We start from the raw sequence: 20,580 nt of genomic DNA on the forward strand, positions 1-20,580 counted from the left end.
GGAGCGGCGGAACCTTCTTTCGGATATCCAGTGCGGCTTTCGACGGGGTAGGTCAACCTCCGACCATCTCGTCAGGACTGACAGTTTCATTCAGGAAGCATTTCTTTTGCGGCAAAACGTAATTGGCGTGTTCTTCGACTTAGAGAAAGCGTATGACCGTGTTTGGCGGTACAAAATTCTGAAGACACTTGATAAATGGGGGTTTAAAGGAAATCTACCTATTTTCATTAAAAATTTTCTGTATGCCCGAGTTTTAAAAGTTAGAATAGGTGAATATCTATCTACCTTATATCCACAAGAAAATGGAGTACCCCAGGGGTCCGTACTGAGCGTGACCCTATTTGCCATTGCGATAAACGATGTGACCGAGTGTATCCGCTCCCCAGTTATGGGCTCCTTGTTTGTTGATGACCTCGCTATTTTCTGCAGGTCATCAAAATTAACGAATACCTCTAGGCTGATCCAGCTGACTCTGAATAAGCTCTCCGTTTGGTCTCAGAGGAATGGATTCCGTTTCTCTACTGAGAAAACGAAATACATTCACTTTTACCGAGGACGGGGTGTACAAGCCCCACCGTCCCTATATCTCAATGGTAATGAGCTTCCTTACGTTGAGAACGCCCGATTTCTGGGTATGACATTGGACCGGCGCCTGAATTGGCGCGAACATTTCCGAGCTCTAAGAGACAAATGCTTCAAAGTTCTGAACATTTTACGGTTTCTGTCACATTCGACATGGGGCGCGGATCGTACCTCAATGCTTATGCTGTATCGAGCATTAGTACGTTCAAGGCTAGACTACGGATCGATTGTGTACTCATCCGCCCGTGAGACCTACATGAAACCGCTCTCGACGGTTCATAATACGGGACTGCGTTTAGCAACCGGTGCCTTCAGGACCTCCCCTGTCTTGAGCATTTACGCCGATACAGGAGAGCCTCCCCTAGTCAATCGCAGAGAGACGTTGATGTGCAATTATGCCACAAAAATTTTATCCGCGCCGAACCACCCCTGTTTTAACATTATTTCTCACCCACTGCTTTTAGACCTTTTTAACCGAAAGACAAGATCCACTAAACCTCTAAGTGTTCGCTTCAGAAACCTAATCGCAGAACGCAATTTTACCTTGCCCGCCACGTACCCCACTGGGTACAGCAACGTGCCGCCGTGGTTAATTCCCCGGCCAGCTTTGAGACTTGATCTTACTCGCTGCTCTAAAACTACTACTATGCCGGGAGAATACCAACAACTTTTCAAGGAATTCCGCGCCGAAAATTCCGAATCTACGTTCGTATACACTGACGGTTCGAAATCGGATACCGCCTGTGGGTGCGCTGTGGTATCCCCATATCATGGAGTCCTTAAGGCAAAATTGCATCCGTACTGTTCCATTTTTACGGCTGAGCTCACTGCCATTAGGATTGCTCTCCAATCCATATCTCTTTATTCTCCTTGTCACCCCATTGTTCAGGACATACAAAGCACTCTGTTATCCCTGAGTAAAAAAGGGACCACTATAAGCTTCGCTTGGGTCCCTGGACATGTGGGCATACCAGGGAATGAGAAAGCAGACTCTGCAGCCAAAGATGCGCTCAGGTCTCCGGATACAGATTTTCAGTTAATGCCAGCGGAAGATTTAGGGAATGCCTTGAGGGGTATGATTAGAAAAAATTGGAAGACGCAATGGCTCGAAATCCAAAATAACAAACTTCGGGAAATAAAGCCCGTAATAACTGCGTGGCAGACCTATATAAGAAATGTCCGCAGGGAGGAAGTGGTTTTAACACGCTTAAGAATTGGTCACTGCTTATTAACCCATTCATACCTCTTCACCGAAGAGAGAATACAGCCCCAATGCTTAAATTGCGATTGTCCACTAACAGTGCGACATATCCTGACGGACTGTGCAAGATATCGTACTGCACGGGTGAATCACAACCTCGGAGTCAACCTAGCTGAGGTACTAGGAGACACTCCCGAAAACATTTCCCGACTGATAGCATTCCTACACTCAACTCGACTTTTCAATAAAATATAAATGATTCCTCTTGTAAATTATTGACACGTTAATTTCAGAACGGGCCTAATCCCCTTTATCAATACCAGTCAGTGAGTGGTGCAAAATGGCCTTAGCCGCCGACGCACCCTATAAAATAAACACTACTACTGGTAGGACACGAGGTCTGGGCCAGGGGCTATATTCTTTACCTTCTGGAGGCGTTTTATCACTTCCGATGGGGATATCTGCCGGGTAAGTTTGTTCTCTTCACGGTCCTGCTTAGTGAAGTTCCGAGTTGGGATTATTGATGGGGCGGGGATATTGGCAAAAGTACGCAAGGTTTTTCGAAAGAAGTCAGTCACTTCCACGGCTGGAATGTCACACCTGGGAGAGGCGGAGGACATGACGAGTTTCGCAGCCGCTCCTTTGTTTATCTTATACAAGTATTGCAGCCAACCGGGCTCCAGCTGCGGCCTTGGGTTACGGGGTGGGGGCTTGCTGGGCTAGCCTTCTGGGGTTGAGGGCTGCTGCCTCCTCCGTGATCTCTGCCACTATGTTTTCGAATTCTTCGTCGTCTCCATCCTCCAGTATGCCCAGCCGGATGAGCCATATCATTTGCTTTTCTGTTGGGAGTTCCTGGCCAATTCTGTGAGCTCTGGGGGGCCTGCTTGTCCCTTCCGCGAGTGTCGGTGGGGCAGACGTGGCACATCCGGCGTCTCTTGGCCTGCTCTGTGCTCGCCTCTGCCTCGGGCGTGGTGGCACGGATGGACTATCAGCACCTAATAGCGGAGAGGGTGTGGTCCCATTGGAAGCCCCCATCCCGGGTGGGACCACAACGGTTGGGGCAGTACGGGGTGCTGAAGAAGAAACCAAGGGGGCACGGCGGTGTAGGGGTTCCACATCGGGGGAGCACAAGTCGGGGGAGGTGGGATAAATTATTATCTAGCGGTCGGGTGATATGCTGGATGCCTGTCAAGGCGGTTGGCTGTGGTTCCACCAATTGTGGGGGTACATTGTGGAGTGGTTGATGCACTGGCGGGAATGGACACTGGCCTGTGGGAGGATGGCGATTTCCTGGTGATGGAGAGTGCACTCTGGTATGGCATGGATGAACTGGGGAGGGGGGACGGTGGTGCGCTGAGGTAGGTCGGTTGCTTTCGTAGGTGTTGGGGCGGAGGTTAGTTGGGTGATCCTCCGGTAGGGGGCCTGGCGACCCGGGAAGAGGCGGGACGATGTTTAATGCCGTCGAAGCGGAAGTTCACAGGGGGGAGGCGTCGGTGTTCGAAGGGCAAGCTCTAGTGGTGCGGCACTTCGGGGTTGGGGTGGCCGTGTATAGGGACACGGGGTCGGTGATACAGTGAGGGGGGCACGGTGGCGCACCGGGGAGGGAGCACGGCGATACACAGTGGAGGGAGCACGATGGTGCACAAGGGGTGGGGCACGTGGTGCACAGGGGGTGGGGCACGGTGGTACACAGGTGAGGGAGCACGACGGTACACAGGTGAGGGAGCATGACGGTACACAGGTGAGGGAGCACGACGGTACACAGGTGAGGGGGCCCGATGTGTCGGGCGTGGGCTTCCGCAGCGCGCTTCGCCTGCTGGTCTCAGGTCTCGAAGGAGGGGGGGGGGGATATTTTGGTGCCCTTCCACGGAGTCGTCCGCAGGTTGCCTCGAGTAGCGCCTATTCCTCTTGCGTCTACGGTGGTGGGCAGGGCCCTATCCGCCCCTGCCGTTGTTCATCCTCTGCTCTCCGGCGACCGGGGGTTGTGATTGGGAACCAATTAAGTGTTCGTGGGGCTGTACTCTTTGCTCGACATCCACTATTCTACACATAATATCGGTAGCGCTTGTAGCTTCGCTCGGATTGTGTGGTTGATCCCTTCCACTGGTGTCACCCGGTGCAGATAAATTTGCAGTAACACTACCACTACCCCTGATATGCGTAGAATTATCACTTGAACTTATAACATTGGGTGCACAGTTTACGAGCCTATTATCACTTGCACTCATTCTTAGGAGAGGTTCGTTGGGCTCACTACACGGCAAATTGGGGGCTATGGTAGGGATAATGATACTATTTTCACTTACCGGTTCATGTAGACCCTCCAACCTCCTTTAACCATACGGCGCTTCGTTGGTTTAATGTGAGGATAAGAGCCCCTGTCCATCATCCGTCGCGACCAGGGGGGATAAGGGTGCCGGTGAGATAGGTTCCAGGAACTTGGTGTTGGCGGCCGTATCCTCATCTGTCTGGGTGCCTTTGCTAACGAGCCGTGGCACTCTACGCGACGGCACACTGCATCCTCTCCTTCTGACGACCGGCCTTATCACGTTCTCGCCTCCCGGTTCCAGGACGGTTTCTTCCCCAAATATTTTCGCCCACTCTTCCGCTATCCACTTATCCATTTCCACCGAATCAGTTGTCTTTGTATTTGCTACTTTCTTTGCCCTAGCCGTGCTTCGCAACTCACGGTCTCGGCCCACATTGGGCGGAGGTTTGTGCACCCCATTTGACATCGTTCATTGTTGCCCTCAAATAGGCATTCGGACGCTTAATTGCGTCATGGTTATAAACGCTCCCCGTTAAAATCACACTTTTACGATGGAAAATCAACTGAAGGGCCGGATTATCCTTTCCAATGGTACTTGGGATGGCTCACCTCTCAGTGATTTCAAATTTCGCGGCTTAAGGCCGTGTCTTACACAAAGTAATTACACTACAGTATTTAACAGACTAACTTTAGGTACCGGTACTTGGCATTCAGCAGTTGTCAGCCTCCAATGAATTCCAGGCACTTCACTTTATGGATCACATCACGGTAGCCCCTACGCAAGGTAAGTACTACGACAGCCCCTACGACAGGCTTAACACAAGTTTCATATTTTCAAAAGGCGGAGTGAGGGGTAAGTCACTTTGGTGGTCAAGAAAGTCCTTATCGAGACCTTAATTCCGATCTTACGTGGTTGACGTGGATCATTCAGTGTCCATTTTTGAGTGAAATGCCTTCATTTCTGGATAATTTTTCTTGAAAACCGTCATTTTAAATATCTGAAAATTCAATGGACCCCGCACGGGGGGAAGAGGGTGATCTCCTCCTTTAGGGAGCCGCGCCCCCACGGACCCGAGCCCACCGAGGAGAACACCTCGTTAATAAACTCCATCGCTTGCTCGGATAGTGTCCAGACAGCATGTGACTCTGCTGTTCTGAGTTGCCGTAACATCTGGCATCCAGAATCACCCACGTGTTTGCCGTACGTGGAGACCCGTACATGGGGGAGAAAGGGATCCTGGGGGGTGAGTTCTCCGGCCTCCAGCTGGGTGTCGGAAACCCGTAATGGGCCGGAGTTCAATACCCCACTTCGGCCCTGGATTCCCCGAAAATGGGAGGCCGAGAAGAGCCCAGCTCGGTCAATCGGCTCCTGGCGGCTGGGGAGCTTGGCGGCTCCTTTCGAGCGTACGCCAGGTCGGCTTAGTGCTAGAGATATGGGGGTCTCCGTAGGGCGGCCGAAGGCGTGTGGGTTCGGAGGGCCCCCGCGCTGGAGGTTCTAACCCAAAAGAGACCCCCTATCGAAGGTTCCTATATCCCTCGTGTAGCCCTGGCGACCACACTGGATCTCTGTGTGGCGTCCGGAATGCGTGGTTCAGTGGTGGGTGGGGAGCACAGGGGATGAATTTCTGTTTTGAGTCCATGGATACCAACTTTCATCCTTCAACGAAAAGATCCCGTCCGGAAGTGGGTGGGGGAAAAGTAAGTCTACCGCTTGTCGGAAATTCATTGTTATGAGATGTGCTAATGATGGTGAGACCCTGACAAAGGTATCTCCCTTTCTAATAAGACGAGTTCTGTCGGCAGCGATACCCGGTGACTTAGAATCGGCCTAAAAAGTAAGGGATGGATCACTGTTAATTAAAACCAGCAACGAAACACATAGCGAAAAGTTATCCAAAATGACAAAATTTAACGAAATACCCGTTAAGGTACAGGTGCACCAAACACTCAATACATGTCGGGGAGTCATTTCGCATTACGACCTGCTCTAAGTCTCTGAAGATGAGATAAAGAGTGAGATGGCGTCTCAGGGTGTAATAGACTGCCGCCGTCTTAAAACAAAGAGGAACGGTGAGCTGATCAACAGCACGTCCGTCATCCTCACTTTCTGTCGTGACAAACTCCCTGACAAAGTCTATGTTGGATACGAATCTGTTTCCGTGCGGCCATTCATCCCTAGTTCCATGCGGTGCTTTCAATGCCAGCGTTTCGGCCACATCGCTACTAGATGTGAGGGCAAGGCCACCTGCCCGCGCTGTGGCAAAGAGAAACACGAAGGTGACGCGTGCACCTCTGAACCAACCTGTGTGAATTGCGAGGGATCACATCCGGTTTACTCTCGAGATTGCCCCAAGATGAGAGAAGAGAAAAAAATTATGGAGATAAAGACGGTGGAGAAGCTGCCATATCATGAAGCCCGGAAAAAATGTAGAACACTCATCGCGCCTACGTTCTCCCGTTCGTATGCTGCCGTAGTATATAGTGAGAAAAATAATAATACAGACACGCAAGAGAAAAAGAAGGGAGAACATACGATTAAGAATGTAAAGCAAGCCAAGCCGGATAAGGCTACCAAGCCGGCAACTAAGAAGGGCACACCGCCGGAAAAAAACGATGCTAGTCAGGGCTCTTCAAAGAAGAAACCAACCACAACACCCACCGTGGCCACGCAAAGCAGGCGTGGAAAATCTCAGTCCCCGGGTCCCTCTGGTTCGCCTACGCGTAGCCAACCAGAGTCTATGGAAGAAGACGAATACATATATTTCCGAGTCAAAAATCATCCGGGCGAAGGCTAAGGAGAGAAGACGCATTAAGCGTTGACTCTCCCTCTGGCAATTTTAAATTAATTTATCTATTTATTTAATTTATTTTTATCAATTTTTAATGGCTTTTATCATACAGTGGAACTGTAACGGTTTTTATCGGCATAAGGAGGTGCTAGACATTTTAATCAGAGATTTTAACCCGTCCTGTATATGTTTGCAGGAAACGCATTTTAAAGATACAGACAAGGGATATTTAAAACATTTTAACGCTTTTAGACTGGACGATACTAGTGGCCAACGAGCCCATGGTGGAGTTTCTGTTTTTGTTCGGGAGGCACTTTGCACATCCCGAATAAATCTTAACACACCGTTCCAAGCGGTAGTGGTGACGGTGCACGCTCCCGAGGCGATAACGGTGTGCAACGTTTACCTGCCGGAGGGTGCACCCGTCACCCGTTTTAATCTAGAATCCCTTGTTCACCAGCTACCTCAGCCTTTTATTTTACTCGGAGATTTTAATGCTCACGATTGTCTATGGTGAAGCACCCCGGGACAGTGCAACCGCAGGGGACGTATTTTATCAAGATTTATTAGTGATTTTAACCTATTTTTACTCAATAACGGCAAGAAAACCCGTTTTAACTCTTATAGCGGCGATTTCTCCTCCATTGACTTTTGTATTTTATCGACTAGTTTGGTCAATAAACTCAAACTCTCTGTGCATAAGGATCTTAGTGGGAGCGATCACTTTCCCCTTTTAATCAAAAGGGAGCAAAATTTTTACCCCGATTTTATTAGACCAGGCTGTTGGACTGTCCGGAAAGCTGATTGGCATCGTTTTAACTCAAATTTTAACTACGTGTGGGATAAAAACAACGACTGTGTAACAAACGTAAATCTTTTGACATCCAGCATCATTCAAGCCGCCGAAATTAGCATACCACGATCTCGAAGCATCCTTCCAAGAAATGCAGTGCCATGGTGGAATGAAACCTGCGCAGAAGCCATTAAAAACGTAAGAAAGCTCTCCGGATTTTCAACAAGTATCCTGCAGCAAATAATCTCTCCGCTTTTCGGCGACTTAGAGCGAAAGCGCGTCAGGTAATAAAGGACGCAAAGAGGACTTCTTGGACGAATTTTGTCTCCGGTGTCAACCACAGGACTCCACTTGCACAGGTATGGCGTAAGGTGAGGAGCATATCGGGTAGCAGCCAGCATCTAGGTATATCCTTCCTAGAAGTCGAAGGAAAGGTTATCACTTCTCCAGCTGCGATAGGGAACGTATTCGCCCAATTACTCGCCAAAGTGAGCAGCGACGAATGCTATGAACCTTCTTTTGCGATCCTCAAGAAACGGCTCGAGAACGTCCCTATATCCTTTATGGAGCCTAAAACAACGGCAGACTACAATATGCCATTTACCATTTGGGAGCTGAAATCTGCCATCCATGACTCCCACGACACGTCCCCAGGACCCGTCGAGATCCACAATGCCTTCCTCCGAAATCTATCGGAATCGGCGTTGCTGGAAGTCCTTGAAACTTTTAATCAGCTCTGGGTGATTTTCCTCCGTCCTGGCGGGAGTCCGTCATTGTTCCCATCCCAAAACATGGAAAAGACCGAGCTGATCCGAATTCTTACCGGCCGATTTCTCTCACCAGCTGCCTATGCAAGTTAATGGAGCGAATGGTAAATCGACGTCTCATTTGGTGGCTGGAGCGTCGAAAACTTCTCTCTAGGATACAATGCGGATTGAGACGGAACCGTTCCACCATCGACCACTTGGTTAGAATTGAAAATTTCATCCAAGAAGCCTTCCTTCTCCGCCAAAACGTAGTCGGTGTATTCTTCGACTTAGAGAAGGCTTACGACCGGGTCTGGCGACGTAAGATTTTACGCGTATTACGCGAGTGGGGTTTTAGAGGCTGTTTTCCCATTTTTATACAAAATTTTTAACCAACCATGTTTTTAAAGTAAGGACGGGACAGTTGTTATCAAATTTTTACCCTCTTGACAATGGAGTTCCCCAAGGCTCCGTTTTGAGCGTGACGCTGTTCGCTATTGCGATCAACGACATAGCTCACTGCATCCAGGAGCCAGTGATAGGGTCACTGTTTGTGGATGATCTCGCGATTTTCTGCAGATCATCCAGGGTCGTGAATGCATCGCGTATGGCGCAGCTCACCATCAATAAACTTCACAAGTGGACCCAAAATAACGGCTTCCTTTTCTCTTTGGAGAAAACAAAGTGCGTTCACTTTTCTCGCACTCGGGGCGTCCATGTAAATCCCACGTTACTCCATGGTGGTAGAAACATCTCATTTGTGGAATCAGTCCGTTTCCTTGGGATGACCCTCGATCACAAACTCAACTGGAAGGAGCACATTAATTCTGTCAAGGTAAACTGTTTGAAGTCTCTGAACATTTTAAATTTTTTAAGCCATGCATCTTGGGGAGCAGACCGCTCCACCTTAATTTTACTTTACCGCACACTGGTGCGGTCGAAATTAGACTACGGCTCATTCCTGTATGCGTCCGCTCGCGAGACGTATTTGAAAGCACTTAATTCAGATCACAACGCAGGTCTGCGACTATGCACTGGGGCGTTTAGGACCAGCCCGATCCCTAGTATCTATACCGACGCAGGTGAGCCTCCTCTATGCTACCGAAGGACCTGGCTTCTTTGTAGCTACGTTTCCAAAATTTTAGCAATGACGAGTCACCCATGTTATAGTTTACTTTTTCAACCCCGTTTTATTAATGTTTTTAACCGAAGGACTAGAGCAACCAGACCAGTAAGCGTTCGTTTTAACGATTTTATTCGCGGTAGCGAATTCACGCTGCCCGAAGTGTATCCTCCCAGTCAACACACATGAGTCCTATGTGAAGTCTTAAAGAGCTCATACAAATTTGTATGAGTCTTATGACACGGTCTCAAATGCCTCATGAGGAGGTCTTTATGAGGTCTTATGCAATCATTCAAGAGTCATGAAGGATGTCACGTAAGACTCCTAAAGACCTCCTGCATGAGGTCCCGTAAGACTCCTATAAGACCGTAGCTGCGAAGGGGGCGCCATCTGTTGATTGATGGTAGAACTACGATCTATCATCGCTTAATTATACCGAAAGATGGCGCTAAAATCGATTCATAATACGCCGGGTTGCCTATATAACCCCCGGGAGACCACAGTACCGTCTGTTAATAATATAGTAATTCCGTTGTTCTAAAACTTACTGACCATGAATATTACTGGAAAAAAGCAGTGAAAGAAACCAATCTTCTTTGTTATTAAAAAGGAAATAGAGTAGCTACACATTCAAACACACTAGGGAGAGGTATAAAAATACCAAAACATTAACCTACTCAATAGAAATAACCATTTAGAGAAAAGTTTCCAGTTAAAAAAGTAGACAGCCATCAACCAATCTCCCAAGGTTTTGGTTCCTTGGCAAATAGTATCAATTACCTAGATGTTAAGCTGGCAGAGGCTGGATTAACAAATGCATTCCTCATCCTGTTAATAAATCACCTGAAATTATAAAACGAACTGACAATAAAGGCAACTAAACCACTAATGGAAGGAAGCATGGGAAGTCATAAGTAGACATATAATTCACTTTACAGGCATGAACAATTTTTTATTGGACACGAAATGGGAACAATATCAACAACTAAACAGCAGGAACATTTTTTTTTTCGGCATACTTCAAACGGTCTCCTGCATGCTGCAGCCACTGCTTGGCTACTCTCTCCAAGCTGGCAATGTTGCTTGAACAATGGGACTCCATTACAGCAGCTGGAAAATATATTCATCATAAGGGTGATAGAAAATAACTATAAGGCTGAGGAAATGATTAAGTAGACTTCATAAGCCACCTAAATACCATTCAGGAGGAAAACTTATTCATACCAATCAATGTATCTGCAAACTTAGTAGTTCTTAAAGACATGGTATCTTGGGAGCACCCTCCTTTCTTGCTCCCATGCTGTGGACCAGTCCACGTCAGTTGATATGCTAACTCATTAGTCAGGAGGGTCGACAACACCCTCCTCAGGTGGGCATCTCCACTTGCTCCTCCAATGAGTTTTACTTTCAGCTTCTGCGAAGTGCAAGAAAGATCTCAATTAGAATGTTTTGGATCATCATACCCAGTTCCTAAGGAATTCACAATGCTTATTATTTCAGGAAAATGTTTAAAATTCATAATGCTTATTATTTCAGGAAAATGTTTAAAATTCATGGCTCATTACTACAATGAAAACCTTGCATAGAAACAATATATTTCACATCTTAAGAAATATGAATCAATTGAAGATATGGCTCACCAACTGTTTCCGGGCTTGCTCATCACTCAGTAGTTTTCCCTCAAAAGTTGTAATTTCTCTGACTGACTTTAATGGAAAAGTTGGCAGAGCATCTAATGTGCTCGACATTTGGGCACCAGAATAACTCTCTAATCCTTCATTTTGAAGGAATGCCAGCACAAAGTCAAGCTTATTACTTAGCGTCTCATTCTTCCTTTCCATATTATCTAATCTGGCATGCAAATTTGCAAATTCTCTTTTCATTAGAGCTGCAATGTTATATTCTGAAATATAGTATGCAATGCAGGGATTAAACTGATTGATAAAGACATATTAAAACCAAGATTTGAAGTAAAAATACCTCCTCCAACGTCATCTGTCTCTATAGGAGAAGGCAGAGGTCCTTCTTGATTGTCACCACCAAGACCTGAAAACAAAAATAGCAATTCAATGCCAAATATAACCTCTTTCTGCAAATCACCTTCTGAATGACAAATTACATAATCCATTATCATCCATCATTAATATATTTCCTACCATTCGTTTCCACATTAATTTTGACCGAACTTGGTCCACTTTTAGATGCACAATTTTCATGAACTTCTGGAAGGCAAAGGTAAGGCATCATTATTGGGACTATTTAAATTCCTTCAACACAAACTTTGTCCATACATTATTGAGAAAACCAACCATTTTCAATGATGCCCGACTTCATAGTATTTGATGATTTTTTAATGCTTCCACTGCACTGAGGCCTTTGAATGCCTTTAGTGTGTTCTCCACGAGACAATCCCACAGGTGGAGGGGGCAACTTATCTAAAAGATCATCACCTAGAATAAAAGAACATATTTGGAGAACAATTACTCTTTCGTCAGGGTTTTAAGAACAACAAACAACTTTTGTTGTTCTTGAAAGCCTGACGAAACCAGCAGCTTAGCACGGCGAAACTGTTGCCTAATACTATGAAATTAATTGATTGCAAAACCAAAAGCCTGAATACCATAAACAATGAGCTACAAAAATCGACAAATAAAAGATAACTCCTATTGAGGCTGAGGAGCAGTAGATCCTTATCCACCAAGAATATCCAATCCTCAGTGGATGAGGAACCATCCAGTATTCATGATGGAACATATTCCTACCTTCACTTCCAAGTTCCACCATATCATCAAAATGTTTCCTTTTTCTCTGCCTCTTCCCTTTGTTCCCTTGGGTTGCCCAGAGTATATGATCCTCATCCTCAGTGCTAACCTGAGCCATTCTGCTCTCCACTTTTCGTGCTTGCTCCTCGGTATCTGGAGTGAAAGAATGAATTTAGTTTCACTTCCTCTCAAATCTGTCCACCATTAGAAAACATTTTGTATTATCATACCATAAGGCCCTAGTATTCTATCATAGGTATCTTTATGCCAGGTAGCATCAGGCTCAAGCTGACGAGAAACAGCAGTCCTCGATGACACATTTCTTGGCCACCTGTAGACTCCTAATACATATTATTATATTATTCTAGTTCCTCAAAATAGATTAAACTGGAATTTTCATCATGGTACACCCTTACGCACATGTAGAGCAAGATCAGGGTGAATATAATAAACAATTCATGAACACATCTCACCCGCCGCAATTAATTATATTTAATAAGGGTGTTTGTGCGATAAAGTCCAGTCTGGGAGAATTTTCTCCCAGACGACCCTATCGCTCATTTGCCGATATTAGTATTGTATGAACGTTACTCACCTCGATTTTCAGCACGATGTACACTTTCTGCGAACCAGACGAGGTGCAAGATGCACACGAGGGTCCGATAAAACAAGCCGATCCCAGGAAAAACGGGTCGAAACAAAGCCGGATCAGTAGAGCGGTCCAAAGAAGGTATGGTGATAATATTTTTTTAGGAATCCAAAGGAAGAGCAAAGAAGGATGATCCAAAACATGTCCCGATTCCGTGAAGGGTTCAACAGCAGGGCGAGAAAAAAATTAGTCACGTAAATATATTTCATTGCGAACTCATTATTATAAATTGTGCAAAAGGAATGCATACGAACCAAACTGACCTCGGAAATTCAAGACGATGTCCGGGCACGCACGCGTCCTACGACGACACTCAAGTCCACCAAATGTCAAAACAGACCCAGAAAAATCGGGCAAGTAAAACGATGCAATAGTCCGATTCAGGCAGGGTGAAAATCAAAGAAAGTCCGAAGGAGGCAGGGTCAAAATAGATTCACTGAGCGGAATGTCCAAAGCGGTGCGAGGGTCGAAAACGGGAGAGAGAGGTCCAAATTACGCGCGAAGTCAATAAAGGTTCCGTTAGGGTAGTTCAATCAGGTGCGGAGGTCAAAACAGGAGAGCAAAGTCCAAACGAAGCAGAGGTCAAATAATACAAGAAGCCGAGTCGCAAAACAAACACACCGAATCACAAGGAAACCCACGCGCCCACGCCAACTAACAACTGAATGTGTCGTTTCTGTGGTCTACCACAAGGGGGCCGATTGTGTAACTATGGTGTAACTTTCCGTTCGTATTTTCGCAATACCGCCATTTTAAATTTATTCCGCGCGGAATTACGAAGTTACAGGGGAAATAAGAATACAGGAGAAATATACCCACACCGTTGGAATGGTGGAGAATTAAGAAAAAAATGTACTTTATAATCCATTGGTCCAATCTTTGGTCTATAAATGTCTCCTCAATTTAGTATATCTCAAAGACATTATACGTCCTCTATTTTTTTTTAATGTCTTACGTTCAGAGGCAAGTTCACCCTCATTATTTGGGAAATGCACTCGTACATTAACTTGTACGTGTAAATATCCGTGTAACCAGACCTTTAGACCTACTACTAGTCGAGTCGAACAAGAGTCACACAGCATGAGCCGTGAAGACCTCTTTAAGACCTCCTAGAGTCGAGTCTAAAAGAGGTCTCACGTACGACCTCTTATATGACCTCATCACGACTCCTGTGTTGACTGGGCTGTTTCATTCTCGGAACACCCCCCTTGGATCACTCCCACTCTGGTGGTGAATATTCTTTTACGATCTCGACCGAAGTCTTCCACAACTCCCTCGGAGTACCAGCGTTTGTTTGCCATGTTCCGATGGAATCACCCCAACCTTACCCCCGTTTACACCTACGGTTTGAAAGATAACTCTGCTTGTGCATGTGCAGTGTTCTCCCCTATCCACGGGAACATCAGAGCGAAGCTACACCCGATGTGCAGTGTGTACACGGCGGAGCTTTATGCCATAAGGACAGCTCTTGTAGCCCTAGGTGACTACGGCGGCTCGTTTGTCATATGCACTGACTCCCTGAGCTCGCTACAAGCCATCTCTGGCTTCCCACCCGTGCACCCGATCGTGCAAGAAATACACTCTCTCCTGCTGACCCTTACGAGAAAGGGTTTGAATATCCGTTTTCTGTGGGTACCGGGACATGAGGGGATAGCCGGGAATGAGATAGCAGACGCTATGGCCACGGAAGCTCTGAGTAACGAAGATCTTGTCTCAACGCTTGTTCCCTACGAGGATTCAAGAGCATCTCTAAGAAATGCGGTATTGGAAAAATGGAGGGAATCGTAGAGGATTCTTAATAATAACAAGCTCCGTGGCATCAAGGACACAGTAGCAGCGTGGCCCTCCTCAGCTCGTAGTAATCGGAGAGAGGAAGTAGTACTAACACGATTGAGGATAGGGCACAGCCCCCTGACCCATGCGTATCTCTGTACTGAAGAGAAGGAACCTCCCCAATGTGAGGATTGTAAGTGTATCAAGTATTAGACACATCATGCTAGATTGTGTTAAGTACCGCGAAGCGCGAAGACTAAATAATCTAGGGGGAGACCTAAAAACCCTTTTAGGAGATCACCCTACCAACTTAATCTGTACATTTTGGTTTCTCAGAGAAATAAACCTTTTTATTAAAGTCTAATTATTTACACTCTTTGAACGAAGACATCAGATGCAGTAGATCACTTAATACATAACTTTTGTAATTAAATCACACAGTAGTGGTGCAAAATGACGTAGCCGTCGACACACCCTAGATCCAATCACTACTACAACACTTCCACTTTCTCTGGAGCTTGGTTTATGGTGGTCAGGAAGACACGAAACCTATTGCTAAGAATACCGAAGGCATTCTCCACCACCCGATGGGCCCTTGAAAGGTGGTAGTTGTACCGCCTTCTTTCTGCAGTTAGGTCCCGGAATGGGAAGGACTTCATTATCCTCTCCGTAAGGGGAAATGCATCATCCGCCACAAACACATAAGGGACGTCCATGTCCCTCCCAGGGAGTGTCATCTGCAGGGAACTGCAGCAAGTTTCGCGCAATGGCAGCAGCGAGAGAGCTCTCCTGAAAAACACCACCATCACTCACACGGCCATTGACGCCGACGTCTACATAAATAAATCGATACTTAGCGCATAGGCAACAGCCAGCAGGACGATGGAGTGGCCCCCTTTATAATTAAAATAATAGGAACCAGCAGATGCCGGCGGTTTAAAAAGGATGTGCTTGCCATCCATTGCCCCTAAGCACATTGGAAATCCCCATAGGTACTCAAGCTGTTGAGCGATTTCCACCCATTCAACAGCTGAAGAAGGCACCTGGAAAAACAATGTTTACCTTTTAAAAATCTGCATCACTCCATCAATAAGAATAAAAAGACATTGGCAACATTTTAATGTATTTCCTTATCAAATGAATGACACCATAGGATACAATATTAATGGAAACTAACCTTTAAGTATTCTGCTTTCATATTCCAATAAATGCTCGAGCATACTTCCGGAATTATTCGTCCAATCGTGGTCTCATGGATTCTTGTCGAATACATTAATGACCGGAACAACTCGCCACTGGCAAGGAACCGTAGAGTTAACGCAAGCCTGAAATCAGTTATTTATTTGCAACATAAGCAGCACAATATTCATACTTTCACCATGACAATGGAGCAAGCATAGTACCTCTTGTCCGCGGATATGGCTCCTCTAATGAGAGTGTCGACCTTCTCATAATCCCTACGGGTAACATTTAACACAGTTTCAAATTGTTCCTCCGTCATTCTGAGGAAATTCCGGAAGGCTGCCCGGTCCTCCAAAAGAAGTTCCTCCTGAACCATGTTCAGCGTCCCTCGGCCACTATCTCTCCTTTCTATTCACGGCCTCGTCCACACGCTCCTTCTTCTTCTTCGGTTTCGCTGCCTTAATAGCACGGCCGCGGCAGCAATAACGGCTATGGCCGCAGCAACGGCTATTCTTCTTTGTCTGTTGTTCATGTTTACACCACCACACAAGCCGCAAAGGTAAACACAAAGGTAAACACAAAGGTAAACAAAACAGCTCTATCGTTACTAAGGCGTACCATTGCGCATTCTCTGAGCGCAGATCATTCGCGAATTTCATGCGCGTCGTCATGCTCCGTGTATAACCCCATAAATTTACATCACGGCGAATGATTTCATTCGCATGATCATTCAGCATGATCATTCGCAAGATCATTCGCCGTGTTGGGCGGCCTTTAGTCTATGCATTTATCTACGCACGAATATTTGAAGTTTAGTAATTGGTCCGTACTATACGAAGACAAATTGATCGATAGTTTCCATTTTAATGGCGGAAATCATTTCTTTTGTCTAAGCGTTTCAATTTCAGTGATAGCTTGGGATGGACTTGTATTCGAAAAAGGACAAATGAAATAACTTGCATTTCTGATATACCCTGAATGAACCATTTATGAAAATTATCTGATTTGTAACTCGAAGTTCAGTTCCCACATAAAATGAGGGCACATGCCATATGCTTTGAAATATGAGTTTGCCATCGGAATTTTACTTTAGGAAACATTTCTATCGCAAAGAGGCTTTCGATTTGTGGCAATAGCTCTCATTAGACTGCACACACTACGTTTGTGTTCATGTGAATATTAAAGTGAAAGTGAAAATAAAAGTGTTTCAGCAGGTATTTATTTTGTCTTTAAATATTTCAAACCAAGTGCATTATATGTAATTATATGAAATTGATTTTTTGATTTATTACATTCCATAAACAATTTTAATAAAATATTTTCCACGATCTCAGAAAGATTGGGTAAGGGAAATATGGTTACTGTGCGGTAATAACAACGTGCGCAAAAAACAATCTATTTGCGAGGAATTAAAAAAGGACTTCCGGTGTCCAGAAGGAAGGAGGTTCTAAGGGCATTCGCATATTAAAGGTGGGCGTGTTATTCGGCATCCGGGCAAGAGCGCGGTTGGATTGGGCCTTTAGTCGGCCCTGAATTTTGCAAATGATAGGTGACGTCACAGACAGATATGATGACAGACAGATACTTGAACATGTCAACAGATATCACTTTCCATTACCGTGTTTACATTCACCGTGTCAGTGGTGTACGTTAATTTTTAGTTTACGTATGGCCGATGATTGTCTTCTTGTAGGCTTATTAACGGACCGTGAATTTGACGACATTGAGACCATGAAAACCTGAAAAAAAACCTTGAAAACTTGATTTAAAAAAACGTGAAAACCTGGAAAAAAACTGTGAATGTCATTATATAGGTAGAGTGGGAACCCTGTTAAAGTCATATTTTCCATGTGGTTTATCAAATTTGAGTCTCCGCATCTGCTCCTAATCCATGGGATAGCAAGAAAGTTTCCATCATTTGTTTCTGGCTCAGGATCATTGATTTTTGCAGGACTTGAGTCACATGTACCTCTCAGAGCCAATTCCTGACATTTACATCATTTTATTGTTCCAATAATCAGAATGAGCCATTTAACATTTTCAGCTATTTGCACCAAGTAACCACCCAAAATCACAACCAAAATTACTTTATGCCACATTATTAGGAGAAAACTTGAGTCTCTCAACTGGACATGAAGCAAGGGGTAGCTGCCCTCCCCCCCCCCCCCCATCATCATCATCATCATCATTAGTCAACAATCCTAAGATTGGTTTGACGCAGCTCTCCATTTCTCTCTCCTATCCGCTAATCTCTTCATAGCTACATATTTATTCTCTTTTACATCCTTTATAACCTGTCCGATATAACTCATTCGGGGCCATCCCTTGCCCTTTTTCCCCTCCACTTGTCCTTCAACGATTGTCTTCATCAGACCATCGTGCCTCAAAATGTGGCCAACTAAGTTGTCCCTTCTTCTGCTTAATGTTTTTAGGAGGCTTCTCTTTTCTCCTACTCTCCTTAGCACTTCATGGTTACTCACATGGTCAATCCATTTTATCTTCATCATTCTTCGGTAGCCCCCCCCTAGAATAAAAAATCGCAAAAGTCTTTACGCAAAATCAGTATTGAAGTGAAACAAAAGTATTCAGCAAAATTTTCTTTAAACCCACAAAAAATGATATATATATTAGTATAAGATGTGTAACTAAAATAAAACTATTTTTCAAGGAAATAATCTCATAAATCCCATGGCTTGCCGCCCCCCCTAGTTATGATCTCTTGTGGGCTCTAGTGGAAACAAAGGAGAGAATGTGACTTGTTTCTTCGGAACCAAGGTGGCTATCAGCTGATTGATATGGCGTTTTATGATTCGAACGTTATCCACCTTAACGATATAATGGCAATTGCCGAGCTTTATTAATACGGTACCAAACTGCCAACTGTGATAATTTCCCACATAAATCTTCACCTGTACTCTCTCCCCCAACTGGAGACTGCGAATTCGTGAGTCAGTATGTTTTGTTGGGGCAAAAGCTTTGCAGTTGGGAAGCAGGGCATCGAGACGAGTGCGGATCCTCCTCTTCAAGTACAGCTCTGCATGAGTCCGACCTGAGGCCAAAGGTGTTGCCCTATAGCGGAACATAATGTCCCGTAACTTGGTGATCAGTGGAGTGGGATCATCAGCAGCAGCCTTAAGTCTCCTCTTCAATGTCTGGAAGCTGCGTTCTGCAAGTCCATTTGTGGCTGGGTGATTAGGTGCGCTGAACTTTTGAAATATTCTACGCTCGTTGCAGTATTTTAGGAACTCTTCACTCCTGAAGATGAGTGTCAGAAACCATTACAGAAGGGTAGCCATGTGCTGAAAAGATGCCTTCCAGCATAGCGATTGTTGTGGCAGAGGATGGAGCGTCACGGATCATGCGGACTTCTGCCCACTTCGACCTTTCATCCACACGAATTAGGAAGAATTGGCTATCAAATGGCCATGCAAAATCGATATGCCGGTGCTGGTGTTGTGAGGGATTCCAGTAGTGCAGTGTGAACTGTGTAACGTGAGCTCCCATTGGGCTCTAAGGGAGTTTCCTGATGGGCAGCCACAAGGGCAGGTCCAAGAGAGGGAGGGGAGTTTGCAGCCGTGATATGGGCCAAGGTCCCGGTGATCTCTTGGTCACTATCACTATTGTCAATGGAACCATCACTTCCTGTCATCCTGCTGGGAGGCCATGGTGCTTCTGAGCTGTTCATTGTCCTGTTGGAGCTGGACCAGGCCATTTCTCAGTACTTCCACAGGGTCCTGAAGCGGAACAACTGGTTCAAATGCCTGCTCGTACTCCTGGTGAACCACAACCTCACTCACAGGGGAAATTGGGACTGATTGTGTGTTCGCGGGCTTGGCTTGCTTCTTGCGGCCGCTTTTCCCAGATTGATTCTTGGCCCTCTTCACTGGGGGTTTAGGGTCCGGCGGGTCGTGAGCGGAGGAAACTGAGGAGGGTGCGCTTGGGCGGGAGGCACCCTTCCGGATCTCTCTTTTCGTTGGTCCGTTGTCCATGGGGGCTGAGTGTGATAAGGGGAGGCTAACGTATCACCGCGATTAAATTCAATGTAAATATCACTTGAGACACTGTTTTATTCTCAATCCTATTTTACATCCACTTCAATATGGCTCTCTCCTTAACAATCCATTATTTATCTTTTATCACCATAGCATCGTCTCAAACAAAGAAATAAAAGAAATCAAAATAAAAATAAACATGTTCACAAATAAACAAAGCAAACTGCAAATGAACTTGCACCGCACCGCACCGGAGTTTTCTTTTATACGTTCTTCTAAGATCCCAGCCAATGGGCTGTCTTCTCACTGAATCAGGAACGGGGTTGGTTTATATACTATATTTTGCTTCTCAGTTGAAGTTTCAGTCCATGCATTGCTTTAGGTTAGGGTAAAGGGATGTGGGAAGGATGGAGGGCAAATTTAGGGGTTTTATGTTTGGGTTTATTCGGAATTACGTAATCCCAGAGATTCATAATTAGCTCATTATTAGTTTTGCAAGAGAGTATTGAAATTCGTCTATTGCAGATTTTAGGAATGTTAAAATAGGGGTAATTCGTGAGTCTTTTCGTACTTGTCTATTACTAATAAACCATGGGGCTCCAATAATTTTCCTGACGATTTTATTTTCGCAAGATTGAATGCGTTTTAAATGGGTGGCGGCAGCATGGAGCCATACGGGAGAGGCATATGTTAAAAGCGGTTTGATGAATGAATTATAA

The 20,580-nt window shown here is 45.4% G+C and overlaps 1 protein-coding gene across 1 annotated transcript; it reads right to left on the reverse strand.

Moving 5' to 3' along the window:
* Positions 1-10,429: 10,429 nt before the first annotated feature.
* Positions 10,430-12,601, reverse strand: LOC124167155. Its single transcript, XM_046544960.1, has 8 exons — positions 12,496-12,601; positions 12,266-12,418; positions 11,813-11,953; positions 11,660-11,725; positions 11,484-11,549; positions 11,144-11,406; positions 10,728-10,917; positions 10,430-10,613 (listed from the first exon to the last, which is right to left on the reverse strand). Exons 2-8 carry the CDS (start codon positions 12,381-12,383, stop codon positions 10,489-10,491), a joined length of 969 nt encoding a protein of 322 aa, XP_046400916.1. The 5' UTR covers positions 12,384-12,418; positions 12,496-12,601; the 3' UTR covers positions 10,430-10,488.
* Between the last annotated feature and the right edge of the window lie 7,979 nt (positions 12,602-20,580).

Source organism: Ischnura elegans, chromosome 10 (assembly GCF_921293095.1).
Source record: "Ischnura elegans chromosome 10, ioIscEleg1.1, whole genome shotgun sequence".
NCBI classification, from domain to species: domain Eukaryota; kingdom Metazoa; phylum Arthropoda; class Insecta; order Odonata; family Coenagrionidae; genus Ischnura; species Ischnura elegans.

Excerpts from the sequence above, each read along its gene's own strand:
- LOC124167155 (XM_046544960.1), bottom strand. The coding sequence starts at position 12,383 with ATGGCTCAGGTTAGCACTGAGGATGAGGATCATATACTCTGGGCAACC. Across the intron at positions 11,954-12,265 it reads GGTGGAACTTGGAAGTGAAG|GTGATGATCTTTTAGATAAG; the intron begins GTAGGAATATGT and ends CTTTTATTCTAG. Across the intron at positions 11,550-11,659 it reads AATTAATGTGGAAACGAATG|GTCTTGGTGGTGACAATCAA; the intron begins GTAGGAAATATA and ends TTTTGTTTTCAG.